This window comes from Acartia tonsa, chromosome 10 (assembly GCF_053477335.1).
Source record: "Acartia tonsa isolate MP-2025a chromosome 10, ASM5347733v1, whole genome shotgun sequence".
In the NCBI taxonomy this organism is placed as follows: domain Eukaryota; kingdom Metazoa; phylum Arthropoda; class Copepoda; order Calanoida; family Acartiidae; genus Acartia; species Acartia tonsa.
In genome coordinates this window covers 5186905-5210000 of record NC_137269.1, presented here as the reverse complement: position 1 = coordinate 5210000, position 23096 = coordinate 5186905, and the positions used below count along the sequence as shown (strand labels likewise).

Genomic DNA, 23096 nt, shown 5'->3' with positions numbered 1-23096 from the left:
CTGGAGATACAGAAAGTGTCATGTGTGACGTCATAAAAATACGTCTAAAAAGGAAGGATGAGAGAAGAAGTAGAAAATGAAAGCCATAAAAAGGGGCTGGATTTAACTATTTTGATGACGTCATACTTGGGACTTTCCGTATCTCCTTCAATCCGCCTACACAGGGTAAAAAGATTTTAAGGTATTTATTTCTATAATTTATAAGGGGGTAAAATAAGGGGTATCAAAGTTTGAGTATTGTTGCACACCCCTTTACCCCCACTTACCCTTTTTGACGTCTATTTACCGGGGCTAACCTAATTAAACCTTACATAATATAACCAATTTGATAATTGTTTACTATAATAGATACAGTCACATTTGGGTGAAATTTTAATCACTTAAATTATAAATTATAGATAAAGGTAGGTATAATATATAAACTTTTGTTTGTGGAAAATTGCCAGTTTATCAATACATCCTTGAAAAGAGAAATTGTGCAACAAAAAATGCAATACTTTGCGCCTTTTATACGGGTTAAAGAAATCAGCAAATAGGTTAAAAAGTTAATATTACTAATTAACGTAGAAGTATAAAGCAAATGTTTTGTTAAAGTCAAGCTGCATCTTATTAAAACTTTAAAAAAAAGAATACAGTTTAAACTATACATATATTAATGGATGTGGAATATACGTGGATATTATGGGATATAGGGAAAAGTGTCATCAATTTTGGTTGCTAACATAGAACTTATCTATTAGGCAGTTCGTTGATCCAGTAGGAGGAGAGGGGATGGAATAAAGATAGTGGGACAAAGTGACTTAAAAATCAGCCATGAGATGTCATAAAAATGAGGGATTATCAATCTCTTTTTTCCCATTTCTCCTCTCACCTTCCTCATTTTTGTGACGTCACATGACTGATTTTTAAGTCACTTTGTACCACTACGGATAAAGGCAGAGGATGTGGGATATCGTTTATTTAGCCCGTTGCGAGTTTCACTTTATTAGAGAGGATGAAAATCTTGTGTGACATCCAAATATATTTAGCTATCAATCTTTCTGCTTGTTTATACTTGTACTAGCGGCTTCGCCCCTAGAGGCCTCTAGGGGCACTTGAGGAGAGTCGAATTTTATAACCCAATTTTATTATTTTAGATTTTAAAAGAAAAATTAAAAAAAAAATTGGGGGGGGAATTTTTTTTTATTTTTTATTTAGTTTTTTTTTGGGGGGGGAGAAATATTTTCTAGGGGCGATTTCTCTTGGGAGGTTGGTGGTACCCTCCCCCAAAATAGTTATAAACCTTCCCGGGAACTATGAGAAGCTACCCTGTTAAGGAGAACCCGATCGGTTTAGTGGTTAGCGAGATCCTTCGGTACAAACACAAAAACACACAAACATACAGACATCCTGTTACTTTAGTATAAGGATTTATCTTTCTAGGAATCCATATTATGTGTAGCTGGGGAGGAAAGTGCATCCAGAAACAAATTACCAACACCAGACAAATTTAAGGTCAGCTTTTAGACAATTTCCTTAGGCCAACCTATCTATCTATAATTTTCTTTGTTCAAGTTCAATAACAAGGGCAAATAAGTACATAATTGAAACTTTCTACAAAAACTGAAATTTTCTAAAGTAATAGGATGTTTGTCTCTTTCTGTGTACCGAAGGATCTCGCTGACCGCCTAACCAATACGGTTCTCCTTTACAGTGAAGCTTCTTATAGATCCAAGAAATGTTTAAAACTATTTCGAAAGAAGGTAACGCAGCACTCTAAAGCGAAATCTGTATTTTAACTGTATTCTAAGAAGATATAAAGAATGCAAAACACAGTCAATGATAAAATCATTTTAAATACAAGAAATATATCATTCTGATAGAAAGCTTAGTGGATATAGGAAGCATTTTTCCTCTATTACACCTTTAGGATAGTTGCACTTATTAATGATGTGTTAAAAAAAACATGGTTATCAAAAATCTGGGAAATAAGTTGGTTTATTTTTTGGTAGATGCTAAAACATTATAAGACCATTGCATTATAGGAGCCCCTATTGGGAAATAAGCCCTTTCTAACGTAACCTAAACTGGTTGAATATATACAAGATGAAAGGTTTTTTAAACAAAGACGAGACAGCGAAAAAAATAACCAATGAGAAATATTGAAATATTTATGAGCATAATCAAATTTGATTAAATAGACAGATACACGGACGTTCAAACAGACCATGATTAAAGAGAACCTACGCTACTAAAATTTACAACAAATATAATTTATTTGAAAGTTGTGAACCCCGAATGCAGCCTAACCCCACAAATCTCCCCCCTCCAGGGCTCTAAAGAGATAAGACAATGGCCGATAAATTTATGTACGTCACCAATGGCAATGATGATACACAAAATTACTCCTTCTGTAGATTATAATTAGTAGCTGAAACATTTGGATATTCAACTTAATGAACCAACCAATAAAAATCCATACCAAAATGTGTTGAGTCAACTAAAACGTTATCATACAATTTTGTGGACTACCCCCTCCTTCCCTGCTACCCCCCCCCCCCACCCCTCTCCTCTTGATGCTCAGTGGGTGAACAATATTGAATTATGAAGTAGAGCTTTGTTTGAAATATTATCTACAGAATGCACCATATCTCTACAAAATACATTAGATCTAATATTTCATGGATATTTTAACCAATACTCTATTTTGCTCTAATTACCCTCTCTCCTCTCTCCTTGATTTAAAATAAGAGAAGAGGGTAGTTTTTTGAGGGCCTTGAAGGGGTAAAATGGACCTCCAATTTTAAATAATATGATCTTTAGTTTGAAAAAGTTAAGAAAAAAATTTTTAGGAAAAGGGGTATTTTAAGAACCGATTTCTCTTAGGAGGTTTAAGGTCTTCTCCCCAAAATCTTATAAACCTTCCCGGAGACTGTATGAAACTTCACTATAAAGGAGAACCATATCGACTTAGCTTTGAGTGAAATCTCTCGCTACAGACAGAAAATCATCCTGATACTTATGTACAAGGATTATTCTATTGTTTATTACATCTATTATCCTCCCATGGCCTTGGCATTGCCCTTTACAACTCCCTCCAACACACACAAACACACACTCACACACATACACACACACACACACACACACACATACACACACACAACCACATAAACATGTGCAATTTATTTATAAACATTTTTTAAAACGTAGGTTAAAATTGCCGTCTGTTTGAATCTGTAACAGGTTTTATATCATTGGCTGAAAACTTTGGAGAATTTTATTAAATCCTAATTGGGTTGTACAAACTTTTCTATCAATGTATTTATCTTAATCTACCGTATTGTTGATTTTGTTTAACGTAATTGGGGGTGGCATATAAAATCATCATTCATTGTCTTATCGTTATCCCTTAAAAATCTGAGGGAATGTATGGACATATATGTATGTAATTAGATTTTGCGCTGAATTTGAGTTGCCGATTGTGTATACAGTTTCCTCGGTGTTTCCTCATCCTATCTCAATGTTTACTACTAGCTAAAAAAGATTCAAACTTCCAAAAAATATCAAAATTTGAAAAATTAAAATTTTTAATGTAAATATAAATCGTTTATTCATTCAAATTTTGATCTTTTTTTGGAAGTTTAAATTTTTTTAGCAAGTAGTAAATATTGAGATAGGATGAGGAAACTGTGTACACAATCGGCAACTCAAATTCAGCTGACCTAATTAGATGGTATTAATTTGCTTTCAAACACACAATTAAATTTAAACCCATTGTTAAATCATTTGATTTAAACAAAACAAAAAACATGAAATAAGCATTGTAGCAATACACAGTATACAGTAAATTAAAATCCTTATATGAAGGAACAGGATCTGTGTTTGTGTGTCTGTCTGTACCAAAGGATCTTGCTAACCGATAAACTGATATGGTTCTGCTTTAAAATGTACCTGTACCATGGTTTATAACCACCCTCCCACGATAAATCGTCTCTAAAAAGAGTTACCTCCCTCCCCCCAAATTATTTAAGAAAAAAATTCAAATTTAAATGGTTGAATTCATCCCCCATACCCATTTTAATTTAAGAGCCTCTAGTGAAATAACAAAACGGCTCAAAAGAATATCCACCTTTCGTTAGTCTAAAAACTTTGATTATGATTGATTTGTACCAAAATTTTAATCTTTGTAAGGGTTAAGTGATTTGTTATAATACGAGATGTGTGGAAAATAAATCTCTCGTCCATTGTCCCATCCCCTTAGGCCCCAGACTTGTTAGTGACATTTGTAGGTTAATTAATACATTAATCTAGATATTGCCATACTGCAAAAACAATAAACAATCTAGGGAAAAAACGGAGAATTATATCCATAAGTAGCGCAGCAACCATATACGTTTAGATACTAAGGGATGCAATCTATAATACAAAATAGAATGATGTCTGTCCGTCTGTCCGGCTGTCCCTTAAGATCTCGGTAACCACTGAACCGATCGGATTTTACTCTTCAGGGTATAAACCTATTAGTCCTGTGGTGGTTTTAAGCTATTTTCTTAGGGGGTGAGACACCACCAACCCCTCCAAAAAGAAAATTTTCACCCGCCAATAAAATATTGTTTTGAGACAGTTACTTCAAAAAAAATGGCAGCACCTGAAATACTTAATTTATTTTTTTTTATTTAAATTATCTCTTGGGGCAAAGCCTCTAGTGGCTAGGGGCAAAGCCGATAGTTTTGCCCGCTGATTTCCCGGAGTTTTCGAAATTGCAATGAAAAGTATATCATTTTATAGACTTAAATTGAGAAAAATTCAGGAAAGCATTACCCAACTAACATGAACATATCTTATTGGTCAAGTCGTTCATCCAGAAGGAGGGGATGGGATGTAATAAAAGGGTGGAATAGGGGATTATTTAGCCTTCTGCGTGATTCACTTTTTGAAAGAACATAAAAAGTAATAATTATTACTAGAGAGTCAAAAATTACACGAGGGAAGTTGACACTTAAAGAGATGCTATGCGCGCATCAAAAAATAAAACTTCGTAATTTTATATTTGTAGGCGAACGATGACATTGTTCTGGACAAGGTTGACACAAAACAATTAAAAGAACAGTTGAAACAGGATAGAGAGGAGTACAGAACTAGAATAACAACACTAGAACAAGATGTAGATAGATTAAGGTTAGAGCTTTCTAATTAACCCGCGTAGTCGGTAACATGTCAATTTTCTGTCAGTAAGGTGTTTGGTTCGAGTCTTGATCTTATCACGTTATACTATAAACATTAAAAAAGGTTATTACTGCTACTATGTTAGGCACGTGCCATCAATAGTTAATGTAAGGTAATTCCCTGTGGTCTTAAACTTGCATACATCATTACAATGCACAGTTAGAACTACCAGGCAAACGTTCAGTTTTCGAAGGCTTGGCTGTCGTGCGCATATAGGCTTTAGACGCGGAGTAAGTTTTAAGTAGCTGGACAAAAATCAGCCATGTGACGTCCTAAAAATGAGGGAAGTAAGAGGAGAAGTGGGAAAGATAACCACTTATAAAAAGATAGATAATCCCATATTTTTATGACGTCACATGGCTGATTTTTGATACACTTTGTCCACCCATCTTTAGAATTGTCAATTATATTGAGCTTGCCAATAAAAGTGTGGTTATGTACAAATTTATAAGTCCCGCAATAATTAATACTTACACCAAGTGGTTTTCCTTAACCTTTAATGAAATACATATGATCAATTTAATAAGTGATCTAAAGGTATACCATATGGACGATATATGTATGTACATTCCCAATGGTGATACACAAAATTATCCCTGCTGTATATTACAATCAGTGGTTTGAAACGTTTAGATTATCAACCTTTAAACCAACCTATCAAAATTAAATGTGAGTCCCCAAAGTTGTCAAGCCAACAAAGAAAGATAATTTTAATATACTACTTTGGGGACTAATGTAATATAGAGCCCCTTTGTTCCCTCCCTCCCTAAGTCTAATTTAAACAAGGATAACAGCACGCAAGAGTAGCGAAGATTTCAAAAGGAACATTTGACCCAATAATTTCAAATAACTTCACTGTCAAAAAATATTTATATTAAAGAATTCACACTTCTACTTTTTTAGTTTTGTTTGTTTACATTTCATAATGCATCTGATTACTTTGATAGACGGGCATTTTGCATTATATTGTTTCTCTATAAGCATGATTCTTAATTAAATGGTCGATGTATCTATTCCATATGCAGCAAAATTATTTTTTAGTATAGCTATGAAATCGATTAATATCCGCTGAAATAGAACCGGTTCACAATCGTAATGAAAATATATGTAAAGCATCGTATTACAAACAATTTCCACGACTATTAAATTACAAATCATACAATTGATACGAGTGCTAACAAAGCTGATATTGCTCTGTTTATTTTTCATTTTAATATCAGCGGTAAGCTGTCTATTATACGATTAATAACTAGTACAATGTAAAAATTATTCCTCTGAGATATTTAAGTACAATGGTATATCATTTTACATCAATATAGAGTAAACTGTTCAAATTTGATATGTTCAGACAATTCAACTTAGAAATAAATTAAGAAAGTCTAGAATAGCATTGAACTATACCACAATAGGGAAACAGCGTAGGGACAATCTGACCACATTATTTGTTAGAAGTAGGAAATAGGAGATTTATTTTCATTTCATCCAAGTAAATGGTCACATTTATTTCTTAGCATAAGCCTTTATTTGGAAAATGCAAGCTATTGTTGAAAATTTGTTTGCAAGATATAAACAAATATTTACGTTTGTTCAATTTATAATTATAATCAAAAAGACATACTTACATTTTTCAGACTTTATTTTATTGAAGCTTAGTTTGAAATACTGTACCTTGTTGTCCTAGGTATCATTTCATTCAAGTAAATAGTCATATTTATTTCTTAGGATTAAACATAAATTTACGTCTGTCCAATTTATAAGTCTAAATAAAGGAAATACTTACATTTTTAAGACTTGATTTTATGTTCGAACAGAACTACAGACTATGATTTTAGAAAAGCATCGCTTTCAAATTTCAAAAAAGTTTGTTGTTTTATGATAACATATTGATAAGGTGTATAGGTAGCACATGTCCAATATCGACTCTAGAATCTAATTCGATATTGTCATAAACTTACAAGGATAAAGGGTTTGCCAATTTACATAAATAAAACAAAAAGAAATTATGGTGATTTATTAAAACTGCCGGTCTAGGGGCACTTTATGGAATTAGGCTTTTATATAATATAGGATTTAAAACATATCATATAGTTTTTGGACCAAAAATATTTGATTATCCATTTATGCTTGCTTAAACTTGGACATTTATATTGAATACTCTTAGTAACTTCATAAGTAGAGGGAAAAAGTGTAACAATTATCAGCCAGGTGACGTCATGAAAATGAGGGATTACCCATCTTTTACTTAATGGGTTTTCTATTCCGCTTCTCCTCTGATCTCCCTCATTTTTATGACGTCACATGGCTGATATAAGACACATTGTCTAGTTACCTTCTCTTGTATCCAAAAGCACCAAGTTACTATGCTTGACTTTTTAAAACTATGCATTTTATACTAATATTCGTTTATATTTATATATTTTTTTGGGCCAATACATCATGAGAAGCACAGTAATTACATAACTCGAATTGTCGTTCTAATGCATCCTTATTTCCCTTTCTCTCAGTAAAAGTTAATGTTAATTTTTTTTCAATGTTAGTCCACAAAATCTAGCATTAATATCTTTTGCATTTATGACGCGGTGTTAAGCCGAGATTCGAACCCATTATCTTCCTGACAAGAGCGGATGCGTTAAATATTATGCCACAGTCGCAGGTTTACTGCTATTGGATATAATCGTTCTTGTTATTTAGGAAAATATGTGAGAAAGGGGACAGAGACGTGGAGGCGTGGATGAGAAAATATAGGGAGCTGGAAGATGAACTTGAGGGATGGATGAACAAATGTAAAGATCAGGAGGATGAGATGGATGAGCTTGTCAATAAAGCAAGGTAAATAGATTGATAGATTTTTAAATATATTGATAGATTGGAAATAGATAGATAGATGGACAGGTTTGATGATGGATAAACAAGTGTAAAGATCAGGAGGATGAGATGGATGAACTTGTCAATAAAGCAAGGTAGATAGATAGATAGATAGATTTTTAAATAGATTGATAGATAACTAGATATATAGTTTGGCAAATAGATTTATAGATTTTTTACAGTGGATTTCACTAATTGATGTACAAAGATGGATTGATGAATTGATAGATATAATACATGGATAAAGAGATGGAGAGCTTGTTCTTAAATTCTTAAATTATGTGTTAGTGTATTCCTTTCTCGCTGAAACAGTTGTAAGTTGGATAGGGTAAATAACACAAAGGGGGAGGTAGGTTGTGCTAAAATTCCGCAAAGTTGTGAGTTTTAAGAATTTAAAAAAGAAGTTAACTATCAAATTTGGCATTGCAGTTGCTTTAATGGGGTATATCGTGGATATGTACAACTGCCATACAAAATTTAGAGTTCTACTTCTATTTAAATTCTTAAAACTCACAACTTTACGGAGTTTTAGCACAAACTACCTCCCCTTTTATCAAAATTTTATATTAAATTGGTAAATTGAAAAAAAATAATATTTATTGGCAGTTTAAACTCAGAAAAGCATTTGACAGATTAAATCATTTAAGTTTTTCAAGAATAAAAGTAATAAATTTTTTAACTTTTGGTTCAAAATGAAGCTCTACAAAGTGTCCGAAAAAATGAGCCGTGTGACGTCATAAAAATGAAGGAGGAGAGGAGAAGTGGGAAAGGAAAAGCCTGAAAAAGAGATGAATCTATTGACTTCAAACGGTTCACTTTTTTGGACACTTTGTAGAGCTTTTTCAAAAAAAAAATTTAATGGCTTTAACTGGAAATTTGTCGTATAATTATAATGACTCAAAAGCTGTTTATTAATTTCCCTAATTATATGAAAGATTAGTTGCGTAAATCGAAACTAAATTTTCAGGGAGGTTGAGGATGCTTCAGAATATTGGAAAAACAAATTTCATGTCATGGAATCTAAATTTGAAGACCTTCAGGTAAAATATTTTTAAAAGTAAAGCTTTTTATAATAAGGGTCAGTCCGTCCGTACGTCACAGTTAGCTCTTTTCGTTAATTTAAACAGGTTAGAATTGTCCTAACGATTCCAAACTTTGTATGATGATTCCTGTAGTAGTTAGATACAATTTAGAAAGCGTAGCAACTCTATAATCAATACCAGAATTCCATACGTCCATTTTAAACATGTCGATTTTTTGAATGTTGTCATCCTTGTTTTTAATGTACATCGTATAAACTTAATTATGTTATTTATCTACCATTGTTGCTTACAGGGAAGCCAGGATCGATTGTTTTATAACGACAGGGAGGGAGGGAACATTGGTTTGTTTATTACACTAGTCCCCAAAGTTTTGCAAAAAATGTTTCTTATTCTTAGGCTAAACAACTTTGCAACTAAACAAAAGTAAAAAAAGAACTACTAATATTAAACTGTCCCCCTACTCATTATTTGTAAAACATGCCGATGGAAAGAAAGCAGTTTGGAGGGGTGGGGGTATGGGTTAATGGATACTCCGTTCTGAGATTAAGTGATCTTTTAAAAAGAAAGTGCAAAGTTTTCACTTGTAAATCTTCATTTATTATTCAATTCTTTTTTAAGATTAGAAAATTTAATTTTCTAATTTTGTTTTAGCATTGCAATAAAATTCAAATTGAACTTGTTACTGCTCGAATAATTTTTAATAGAAAAGATATTCTTTAAGTCACTACTGTTGGTATTTCTTTTCCTATCAAATTTTCAAATGAACAAGTAATAAATTATATAATGAGAATTTAGTTAATAAATAAGTATAATCAAAATAGGGATTTAAAAGTATTGCAATACAAACATTAATTTAAAACAAATTACTTCTTTTAATTATAGGGCTTTAACCCCTTGACAATGTCCCTAGAGGCCTCTAGTGACACTTTAAAAGTTTTTTTTTTGTTCGAGTCTCTCCGATACAAATGCCATAAACTCAACAGTTAATTTGTTTGTTCTTTTTCCTGTTATAGTATGTTCATATATATTTTTGTACATCAATCTATACATCTATGTATATATGTATTGTATTGTAGAGGCGTTCATAAGGGGATGTGATAGAAGTTCCCTCGTCAATATACGCAATTTTCATCTTAAATATTTTGATGTAGGTGGGTAGATCTTGGGGTTGTATTAATGCCCCTAGGCCCTAAAATAACACTCTTCTTGTTTTCTGTAATTCATCCCTAAAAGCTTACACCCGCCCCCCTCTCCCCCCGTTATTTTGGTTTAAGGTGTTTTTTCGCGCACCCTCCTTCCAAAACTCGGTGCACGCCACTGTATCTATCTATAGATATTCGTATAAAAGTTTTACTGCTTGCTGGTTGTTAACGGTATAGAAAATTATGCATTAGATTACCTAATTTTTAAATTTCATTTCAAAATGTTGGTGTTCAAATAAATGAAATAAATCGTTGATAATTGTTCATTTATTATTGTTGTCATCCGTGCTGTTTGATACTTTATGAGTGGGTGTTGTCAGAAAAATAGCCTAAAACCATCTCAAGCCATTAAAAGGCTTCCCTGATTGGTAAAAACAATTCTGACTAAAAGGAAATAATTTTTTTTATTCTAAATATATTCTGTTATTTTTATTTAAGGGAAGCAAATTAAGGAATCTGAAAAATAAAATAAAATAGTCCTGTATTTTGTAAGTAACTAAAAGTACAAAAAATAAATAAGTACGGTAAAATTTCTTATTTTTAAAATTGATATCAAGGTTTTTTTTCGTCAAGTGACGTACCCCTGTATACATGAAAGGTTTTACAATCTGTGTATTTCTCCACTATGCTGGGCTAATAAAATTGATTACGGTGTGTACAGATTCAAACATAATTTCCTTTTGTTTGGAATTAGAGCAGCGATTTCCCCCCCTACCTACCATTAATTAATTTCAATAAAAAGTTAATTCGGTTTAAATGACAAAAATAAAGTTTAAAATATTTTTTAGAGTTGTTTTGGGGCCATATGCATGTTAAATATTAAACAAGGATGGCAACATCCATAAGAGCGAAGCTTTTAAACGGTAGGACAAACGGACATTAACACTTGTATAATGTCAGAACTGAATAATAAGAATTGTGAGTAAATTTAACGCTTTCTAAATCGTGCCTAACTACTACAGGAATCACCATGCAAAGTTAAAAAATCGATAGGACAATTCTAACATGACTAAATTAACGAAAAAGCTATCCGTCTAGAACGGACGGACATATGAACGGACCGACTCTAATTATAGAAAAGCTTTGCTTTTAAAAACAAGAAAGATAATGTCCAATATAAGTGTAAAAGTCCTGAATTATTTTGATTGTTTCAAAAATATCAAAAGAAATTTCGGGATTAGTCCCTTTTGTGACAACGCCCCTTAAAGGGTAATTCGTCATATTTTTAAAATGGCTTTTTACAGATTATTTTAGGTTAGGTTAGGTTATATTGGGTTAGGTGATTGGCCCCGCAGGGTTAGAGCCCCCCACAGGGGCTAGAAATGGGAGAAAAGCTACTGTGAAAAATACGAAAAATCTCCCCTTAAGGTGCGTTGCCACGAAACGGACTATACCCGAAATTTCTTAAAAATCTATTTTTTAGGAGAAATTTGAGGATACAGAACGAACACGAATAGACCAGGTAAAGTAACATTATAGATTTAACATTGCCTCGCTTATATTAAATGTTTTTATCCTTGTTGTGTTCAAATATTATATTTCAATTTAATTTATAGTTGGAAACTGAGATTTAGCGCTATTTGTTTCCGATATATTGTGCATTCGGATATTTACACTATGATGATAATATAGCAGATACTTAGGTGGAAGGATGTGCATCTGTTTGTATGTCTAAAGTTCTCTAAAACACTTGATGGGAGTCGAACCTTCAAAATCAATAATTTTTTTTTAAATTGGAAAAAAATTTGGGATTTGTTTCTTGAAGCGATTTATTTGGGGATGGTTGAGGTACCCTCTCCTAAAATAAACCTTTCTCTGGACTTATAAGAAGTTTTACTGTAAAGAATACTATATGGGTTTTGAGGAGAGTTAGATCCTTCAACAGACATCCTGTTACTTTAAAATTTAACAAAAACCCCAAACAAGTATATTATTTTTTTTTTTAAATAACAAAAGATAGACAGATATATGAGATTAAAGAAGAATAAATGCAAGAGCAAATAAATTAACTAAAATGGATAAAATAGATAGATAGACAGATAGATAGATAGGTAGACCAATATATGCATCTATGATGAACTAATATATAAACTTAGTTTAAGTTTTGAAACTTTGCAAAACATGATTTTAAATTTCCGACAACTTACTCTAAGATTTACACATTTAGATACATTTTTATACCATAGATCAGTATACACATAGCGAAATTATAGATAGATAAGGCTTCTAGATGCACTTAAGGGGGAGGGGGGGGGGACGACCCAACACCTTGTTTTGATTTTTGTTTGAAAAAAGAAAAAGTAAAATATTAGGGGGGGTATTTTTTCTAATGGATATTTCTTTTGATGGTGGTGGTTTGATAATTATGGAAAACTGTCTGTAATACAATGCTATACATTATTTTTTTCAGTATAACTGACAATCGGTTCTAGCGGTTAATAATCGGTTTCAAAGCCAAACATATTTACAATTTCAAAATATTAGATTAGTTTAATCATCTTTCAGTCTGATTTAAAACAAAATCTTGGTTATCTACTGGTTAAAATTTTGTATAAATTGAAAATATTAGATGATTGCATAATATTTGTATATCGTTTCCAGAGGTTGAAGGGCTTTGAAGTTGTAAATAGATCAACTGAAAATTGATTTCCCATTTGTTTCCTAATTTCCGAAGTTGTGCGACAGATAACCCAACTATTGCAAAAGCTATTTTCAGCTTTAAAAATAAATAATAAGACGACTTATTATACATTCAAAATTTAGTTTTTAAAATTTGATTTTTTTTTGGAATTTTGAGGCTTTTTTAGCTAGAAGTAAATATTGAGGTAGGATGAGGGTGATACGTACAAAATCGGAAACTAAGGTTCAGCTGACCTGTAAATATTATTGGTATCCATCCAATATAGGCAAAAATGTAGAAACTATTTTTAAATTAAAAAACTTTTTTTATATTTTGCCTCACATTTATACTTATTATCTTTATGTGTCCTAGAGTTAACTTTGTGATCTAAGGCTTCTTTTTGTATATTTAAAAAAAATACACTAGAAGGTAAAGCTGTATCTGAAGAGAAATTAAATTTATAGAGCATCTTCCTTCAAAAGACGATGAAATCCCCACGCTTTAACTTAAATTTCTCAGTCGCAATACATTCACGCAACCTTCCCCTAGGCCTTGTAAGAGAGGAGATAATTATTTAGACACTCAGTAATTAAGTACATAATACAAGTACAACCTTTGTCAGAAGCTTCTCTTTGGAGGGTGTTATTCTTTAATGACTTAGTTTTGGACTCCTAACGTACTCGGCGAGAGTGAGGTAATAATGAGCAGCTCCCAAGAGACTTGTCAAATCATACTGTGCTTGAACCTGGAGCTTGAACTGGCCCTAGTTACGCCTGACTACATTATTACTTAGGACCAAATACTTAGATATTATTGGACGATTTTTTTTTATTTTGACGCATTTTGCGAACATTTTGAAGGTGCTGTAAATATTTAGTGCATGGCTATGCAGTACTACTAAACAGGGAGACAGGTATATGTCAATAAAAAATAAAATAATTCCTTTCCTCAAGAAATGCATAAGTTGATGAAAAAATAAAAAAAAAGTAAATGAAATGAAATGTAAAAAGATGGATAGATAAATTGATAGATAGATAGACATACTGCAGCTCATTGAAAACATACTGTTACAAATTACGCTTTCACAGTTTAGCCAAAATACTAAAACAGTCAAATTTATAATGAAACAAAATTTGTAATTTCATAGTTTAAAAAAGGTTTAAATATCAAGTTAGGCATAGTTTACAAATCTAAGAGTTTGGGTACATGGCAGATTTACCACTAGCAAAAATACAGTGATAATACTGTCATAAATACAGTGATTTACTGTCATAAAAACAGTTCTACTGTCAAACTCACACCTGCATTTTTAGGGGATATATTACTTTAAAAACAGCGTTACAGATAGAGTGGATAAAACTAACATCTAAACGATATATTATTGAAATAGGGTTTTCTTATTGTGTCATATCCAAGAAAATAACTAAAAGCCGGAACCAAAGAAAAGGCCACAAAAGCCTTTATTGTAAATGAACAAAGTGTCTCAAAAATCAGCCATTTGACGTCATAAAATTGTGTGATTATCAATCTCTTTTTTATGGGGTTTCTTTCCCACTTCTCCTCTCATCTCCCTCATTTTTATAACATCACATGGCTTATATTTGAGACACTTTGTCCAGTTAACTTTTTTATCTTATATGTCCAAAACTTATCAATTTTGCCTCAATATGTAAAAGATGTTATGCCTTCTACTTATGCAATATTTAGAAACCAATATTGAATGCATACAAACCCAGATATTCATGGATAAATACAAATCTATTCAAAAATATTATCACCATTACCTCGTAAGGGCGGGATTCTCCTTCGATTTAAGTGTTCATCTAGAGAATCCAGAGCATCATCCACTTGTAATGGGATGCAATACACTAACACCCAAGGATATTAGGTTAAGTAACATCCATCAGACAAACACCTTGATTGCAGGACCTTTGTCAGAGAAATCCTAACTGTGCATGGTAGTGAGTTCGATTTGCGCCTGTTTTTGAGCCAAGGTATTTCCTCTATTCTTACTATTTATGTCGCACATCTGACATAGCAGCAGTAGGAACCATTTTTAACGTTGATGTTAAGTCGGCCCCAGATTAGAACCTATCACCTCCTCGGCGTCGAGCAGATGCACTACCTGTTGAGCCACGATCGCGGGTTATAGCAGGAATAGGGTAATATTAAGAAAATACATTATGTATGTATGTAAATGTGTCACATAGATCTTTTTTTTTAAACTCTAAGAAGTTTTTGGGTTACATCCTTTGTACAAAAAAGAACAATGATAGGTGCACAATTATAAAATGAAAAACTAAAGTATGTTTTTTTTAAATAGACATAAATTAATTCTCTAGAAAGTTTAAAGAAGATTTACTCTTCTTCTAATGTCCTTTTCTTTTTTATAAGATTTATAATATTTATTTCTAATGAATTTTGACGTTTCAAAGCTTTATCTTTAAAGTAGTAGGTTTTTTTTGTATGTAGCTTAAGTTCTGTAAATGTTTCATGTTTTTTGTCTATACTACCCAACCCCTTCGAATACAGATACCCTAGACGCCAAGGGAACAGCTGTTTTTTAAAAAAATATTCCATACCAAAATAAACTTGATATTAATAATTAGTAAAATGTTACTTTTTCATTAGTTTTGATTTATAAATTAAAGATAATGCAAAATATATTGATAGACATACCATATAACCTAGAATTCATCTTGTTAACTAGAACTCATACGATAAATAGTCTTATATATGAAATTAAAGATACACTGCTTCTATATCATAATCTATATCTAGATAGAAAGACATGCAGATGGATAGAAAGATATACATACACCTACAAATAAATAGAAAGATATTCAATCATACTATCTATCCTAGAAACTCAACCTATTGATTAAATCATATTATCAAATGTAGATAGAATTATAAATAGATTAATAGAAAGTTATACTGCCAACATATCTTAATCTAGATTGAAAGACATACAGATAGATAGAAATTATTAAAAATCTACCCAAAAATTTAACTTTAATTCAGAATTCAGCTTATTGATTAAAACTCATATTATCACATGTAGATAGATAAAATCTTATATAATATATATGTTTTTCTAGATAGAAAGACATACAGATAGATAGAAAGTTATACAATATCTACCCAAGAATTTAACTTTAGTTTAGAATTCTGCTTATTGATCAAAACTTATTTGATCAATTGTAGATAGATAAAAAGTTATATAGCTAATATCTTATATAACACATATCTTATAATCTAGATAGAAAGACATACAAATATACAATATCTACTCAAGAATTTAACTTCAATTAAGAATTTAGCCTATTGATTAAAATTCATATGATCAATTGTAGATAGATAAAAAGTTTTATAGCTAATATCTTATATAACACATATCTTACAATCTATTATGTATAATCTAGATAGAAAGACATACAGATAGATAGAAAACTATACAAAATACACCCAAGAATTTATTTTTAGTTTAGAATTCAGCTTATTGATCAAAACTTAAATGATCACATGTAGAAGGATAAAAGATATATAGCTAATATCTTATATAACACATATCTTATAATCTAGATAGAAAGACACACAGATATACAATATCTACCCTAGAATTTAACTTACTGATTGGAGCTGATAGGATCAAATGCATTTCTAAATATTTTGCTCAGCCCTTTGAAGTAGCTTTCAAGGGTAAAGGAATAAATGAATAAACAAAGTTTTTTAATGATTAATAACAATGTTATCCTACTATATAAAGTAGTAAGGTTTTTTTGTCTGAGGCTTAAGATCTCTGTAACTACTAAACTGATTGAGCTCTCCTGTTTAGGGAAGCTTCGTATAGGTAATGGGATAGTTTTAGGCTATTTTTTTATATTTAAGCATTTGGATGGTTTTAACCCTTAACGGTCGTGGGGGGGAGGGGCGTTGAACGCCCCCCCATCCGGTTTTTTCTATCTCATTTTCTGTGTGTGAAAGATAAAGAGCCCAAACTGCTTGGCTTTTTAAGTATGGGTATGACACATAACTGAGAGTTGGAATTTTTTGAATATCTCCATCCTGGCGGGCACAGGATGCCAGCAAACCTGGCAGGGTCATCCAGGTAAAGAGCAAAAATATTTTTTTGACTAAAACAAAGCATTTTATCATACCAAGTAGTACATCCTTATATAAAATACAAGTGTTCAAGTCACTTTCAGGTTCCAGGTATGATCCTGCAGGTCCTGATCCTCCAGGTCTCCAGAAATCTTTAAAAGGCTCCTGTGGCCGTAATTTTTGACTTAGAGACTTCAAATTTTAAACTTACGCTTTTCTTACATGTCTACATAACGTATTAAAATTTAATGAAGATCCGCCGCCGTTTCTCCGCCGACAGCCGACTGCGGCGGCTGGCAGCTGCCAAGTACAGCTGCGGCCGCTGAAACTTATATTTGATATTTCTAATGTAAAATTTACATAAAAATAAACATTTTCTGGAAAAAAAAATTTTCTTCTACAGGGTGTCCCACGTAAACTGTTTTTTTTAAAACGCTTATTACTCCCTTAATATTTGAGTTATCTTCGTAAAATAAAAAGTATTTGGCAGCAAACTACTGACCATTTAATGATATAGTGATGAAAAATCCGCAAAGTTAACAGAAAAAAATCTACAAGGTAATAAATAACAGGCTGATTTTAGTGAATATAAGACTAATCCACAAGAAAGTATTTGCTTTGTGAACTTTAAGATTAGTTTGGGTCCAAACTGCTGGTTGCTCAGACTTTCTAAGCACAAAAATAGAACAATCTTGACATGGCATATATAGAAATTCTCAATATTCAAGAATCTGAAGTGTAATATAAGTGAACAATATGTAAAAATAGGCATAATATTGATCTTCTTTGTTAATTTTTCATGTGAGCTCGTTTTAAATGTACACAATAACCTGAAATATACCAGATTTTTTAATTAGACTTCAATGCCAGTTCTTATTTGTCTGGAATAAGTCTCTGTGATCCACCGTTTGACCACCAGATGCTTTTTAAGTTAAATAAGGCATATTTTTCTTGTGGATTAGTCTTATATTCACTAAAATCAGCCTGTTATTTATTACCTTGTAGATTTTTTTCTGTTAACTTTGCGGATTTTTCATCACTATATCATTAAATGGTCAGTAGTTTGCTGCCAAATACTTTTTATTTTACGAAGATAGCTCAAATATTAAGGGAGTAATAAGCGTTTAAAAAAAAACAGTTTACATGGGACACCCTGTAGCTTCAAAAATAAGTAAGTTACAGCCGTTTGAAATTTTTAAGTAAAAAAAGACCTAAAAACAAAGGTTGTTAAATAAAAGGGTGAAGGAAGCGAAAATTGACTTAGACTTATAAAAGGTCGGAAATTCATTATCAAACCATGGACTGGCACAAAAAAAATTCAGTCCTCTAGCTCTAATAGGAACTGAGATAATAAGGGGGGGCGTTGAACGCCCCCCCCCCCCCGACCGATTAAGGTGCGGCAAGGGGCCCGACTGGAAGGGGTTAAGCTATTTTCTGCCCTTTGAATATATACCTCTAGATACTAGTGGCGCAGTCACTAGTTCACGAAAAAACAAACAGGATCTATGTGTGTGTGTATGTATTTGTACTGAAAGGTCTCAATAACTGCTTGATTGATATGGTTCTCCTTTCAAATGTAGATTCTCATAGGTAATGGTTAAAGTTTATAATTATATGATATGTTTGACATTCTACCTTTTTCACATTTAATTCTAAATAGGCAAATAACTTTTATGTTTCTTACATACAAAGAAAAAGTTTGTTTTTAACCCTTACAGATCGGGCCCCTATTCCCACCTTAATAGATCGGGGGGGGGGTCATATTGACCCCCCCCTCTATCTTGGCTTCTGTTACAGATAAAGACGTAAAATTTTTTTCTGGTGGTTCATGTGTATTTTTAGAGAAAATTACTTTTTCTAGTCATAGCAGTCAGGCCGCTCCTTAGCCGCTTTTTAGCGGCCAGCCGCTAAATTTTAAAACAGCTGTAGAGCGGCCAATTTTGCAGCTAGGATGATCAAATTTTAGGACGAACTTTTATTTTTCATAACAAAAAAATTACTTTTTCTGATCATCGCCGAAAAACGGCAAATAACGGAAACCGCCATTTTCGGCGGTTACGGCGGTAAAACGGCGGTTGGCGGCGCCAATTAATATTCTTATCTGTTTATTGTTGCTCAAGAATTCATCAAAAAAATTTATAGGTCTTTAGCTGTAATAGAAGCCACGATATTCATGATATATGTCTGTAGTAAAAGCCGGACAAAAATCGGTCATAAAGTCGGTCAGGGTGTGGTCAAACGGTCATAACACCACTTTTCTCATAAGGTCATTGATATCTCAGTATTCACCAAAAAAATTTAGGTTTCTACCTTATACACAAAAGTCATAATGTAGAAATTAAGATTTATTTAGAATTTTTTTTAAATTTTGGTGCTACCCAACCGACTTTGACCGGACACCACGACCGACACAGACGAGATATCCTAATAAAATCAACTCCTGCCGACGCATAATTACTAAACTTAAAAAGTCATGAAGTCACAGCTCTACATCTTACCTACAAAAAAAATGACATTAAAAAAACTAGAGGGGGGGGTCAATATGACCCCCCCCCCGATCTGTAAGGGTTAAAGAATTTTTTATCGTGAGTTATTACGCAGAAATGTAAATTTTTGTGTGAGCATAATTTAGTTCCAGAGATCTTTAACCAAATTGCTTCAAGTATTATCAACGATAACATTTTCATGCGTTTTGTCAAGCCGCGCTCTATTTTGTAAATCATTGTTTAGTTACGCTAAAATTATATCACTTGTATATTTCAAAGAATTAATAAATTTCACATATTTATATCTAAGATAAAAAAATCTAACACCCCTAAAAAATCGAGATATATGGGAGTGTAACACACAACAATAATTAAAAATACAACTTTTTTTTTTTTTTTTGGGGGGGGGGAGGGGGTGACTATGTCCCTACACATACTCATATTTTATTTAATGGGGATGCGACTTTTAAACCTAACACTCCTCTGGGCTGTTTTAGCGGGGTTTACTTAAAGGGGACTTATCTACATCCCTCTTGCACGCTTCTGTTTATGATATTATATTAATTTTCAACTATTTACTAGCTTGCCATAAGATGATGATCTAAATTGCACATTAAACACATTATGGCTATTACAATATTTATAACATTATCACATAATATTATAGCTGACAATTTATAGTGTAAACTTGTAAAAATCGAAGAAAAAAATTCCTTCTCCTGTATCATTGCCCCTTCACTTTATAAGAAACCTAGTTGGTCCCCTTACATCTATGGGGTCTGTATTCAAAAAGTAGGGAAAGGGGGAAAAAATGGCCTAAAACCATCCAAGGACCAATGTGATGTTTCTCTTAAATGTAGAACGCAATCGGTTCAGAAGCTTTTGGAATCCTAAGCTTCAGACAAATAAAAGCCATACTCTTTTATATAATAGGACTAGTTGATTCACCCCTAACCTCTAGGAAAAAAGGATAAGAAAAATAGCCTGAAACCATACTAGCACATTTATAGTTCTTTCCTAAAAAGTAAAAATATTTCAGACCACAAATTTTCGATATATTTAGCTTGAGACAAAAAATATTACTACTTTATATCAAAGTATACAGACGGACAGACAGGCATCGTTCTACTTTGTATATAGATAATGTCCTACACAGAAAACATCTTTTTTATACAAGGATTGTGATCTTTTAATACACTTGAATAAAATATGTAATTTGAATTTTGTAGGTACATATGTAAATGGTTAATATCTTTTTATACCTCACTGACCTCTTCAACATTTCTCCAGTTCTATTATTATCTTTGTACGTCAGTCTGACTTCCTAAAAATTGCGTTGCTGGCACTTGCATTTACTTAACATAAATCTATCACGTTTTGTTTTTTTTAAGGCTCGTTTGTATTTTTAGTAGCGAAGCTACTCTATAATTTACAATGTCCGTCCGTCCGTCCGTCTGTCCGTCCGTCCGTCCGTCTGGCCGTCCGTCCGTAATTAATGAATTGGGGGAAACGTGATTTTCTCGGCTCCTATAAAAGATAGAGAGCTGAAATTTTTTGACAACATTCCCATCATTAAGGAGCACAATTAACTATAAAACATCAATGGCGGTCGGACTGCTTTTTAGCAGGTTTTAGGCTATTTTTTATATTTTCCAAATTTTCCCCATATCTTTGGTGTTTATGGTCCGATTTTCAAAAATTTTTCAGTTAAAGATATCAAAATTAAATTTCCCGTCATTTGAAGAAAACAACAATGACGGTCAGACTGCCTTTTTGCAGGTTTTTGGCTATTTTTATATTTTTCACATTTTTCCCCATATCTTTGGTGTTTATGGTCCGATTTTCGAAATTTTTTCAGTTAAAGATATCAAAATTAAATTTCCTGTCATTTGAAGAAAACAACAATGACTGTCAGACTGCCTTTTTGCAGGTTTTTAGCTATTTTTGTATTTATCACAAATTTTACCCACATCTTTGGTGTTTATAGTCCAATTTACAAAAATTTTTCAGTTAAAGATATTAACATTAAATTTCTGGTGTTTTAAGAAAAGAAACAATGGCGGCCAAACTGCCTTTTAGCAGGTTTTTGGCTATTTTTATATGTTTGACATATTTCCCCATATCTTTGGTATTTTTGGTCCAATTTTAAAACTTTTTTGCATTAACAGTTTCAAATTTTTTCCCCCCATTGTTATGTGCATCTAGTATGTAATTTACTTTAACCGTACAAAATAAAACAAGGTTTCGTGTTTATTTTCTCCAATAAATCTATTCTTGATTTTAATAAATACACTTTAAATCTACTTCTACGTATTCCCATCCACAATTTTTTGTGCTTCGCTACTTATGGATGTTGTCATCCTTGTTTATATACATTTTCTGATTATTTCCAGAATTTAAAAACTATAAATCAATACATGTATATGTAAAAGTCGCTCAATGTGACGTCATATAAATTAGGGAGGTAAGATAATTGGATAAAAAACCTAAAAAAGAGATGGATAATCATTCATTTTATGACGTCACATGTCTTTTTTATGAGCTACTATTTCTATTTGCTACTATGTTAACATTGATAAATTAAATCTTTTGGCTTTTTTAGTTGGAAGATCGGAAAAATTACTTCATACATAAGTTAGATTATAATTTTCTCTCCTTTTAGAAATAATTGATTGTTTTTTTTGTCAGTTAATAAAATCTTAACAAGTATGACAACATCAACAAGCAATAAAGCCCAGCCAAATGATTGAAAAAGCAAGTGTTAAGTGGTCAGTCATAAATCAAGAAAATTGGTTGAAATCATGAAACATTTTACAGTTAATACATATGTATATGTTTTCATATTTATATCTTTTGCAGACAGTTGTAAAAAAATTATTTCTATAAGAAATATGGACATACTAAAAAAGTTTTTGTAAAACTTGCTAAAAAATCTATGAATATTATAATTCTTGTTCTTATCTGTAAATTGTCTAAAATTGTCTGTAATCTTGTTTCATGCAAAATTTACTTCTTTTTATCCTCTTTAGAATAGAATAAATTTTCAGTAGTCAAACAAACTGTAAGGCAAAAGTCAGAGAAAAAGGAATGTGATTCTGACAAACACTCCCAAGTGAAAGTTTCCCCTCAAACCCCTTTTTTCTCCCCTTCTTACCCACTTCGCTTTCAGTTACACACAAAAAACATTTACTCCAACAAAATATTTAATTTTTGGCAATTTCAAATGAAATTAATTGGCTGAATAGCAGACTCTGGGCAAAAGTATAGGTGTCTTTGACTTGTAGCGGGTCAAAGTGTTTAAAAAATCAACCATTTTTCAATCAAATTCAATCAGGGTGTCTTTGAATTTCATAACTTAATAGCCGGTACATTAGTTGTCTGCTGATACGTATATAAAGATTCTATTTCGTTGGCTCCATGGTGCCAATGTTTGTACAAATTCACACAATAAATGTGTTTTTAGAACAGTTAAAAACCGCATTTTAACCAGCTGAATAAATCAAATTAGGAGGAGTGTTAGAATGGTTATTTTAGCATTTAGACAGTTATTTACAGATATTAAATTTAA

General features: G+C 32.1%; 1 protein-coding gene across 1 annotated transcript in view; it reads left to right on the top strand.

Moving 5' to 3' along the window:
* Positions 1-23096, top strand: part of LOC145330399 (uncharacterized) — a 123269-nt gene that overhangs the window by 98692 nt on the left and 1481 nt on the right. The window contains exons 17-21 of the mRNA XM_080175037.1: positions 1423-1494; positions 5039-5160; positions 7900-8037; positions 9041-9113; positions 11742-11780. Of these exons, the coding sequence (XP_080031163.1) occupies positions 1423-1494; positions 5039-5160; positions 7900-8037; positions 9041-9113; positions 11742-11780 (444 nt within the window). The remainder of the gene's footprint in view (positions 1-1422; positions 1495-5038; positions 5161-7899; positions 8038-9040; positions 9114-11741; positions 11781-23096) is intronic.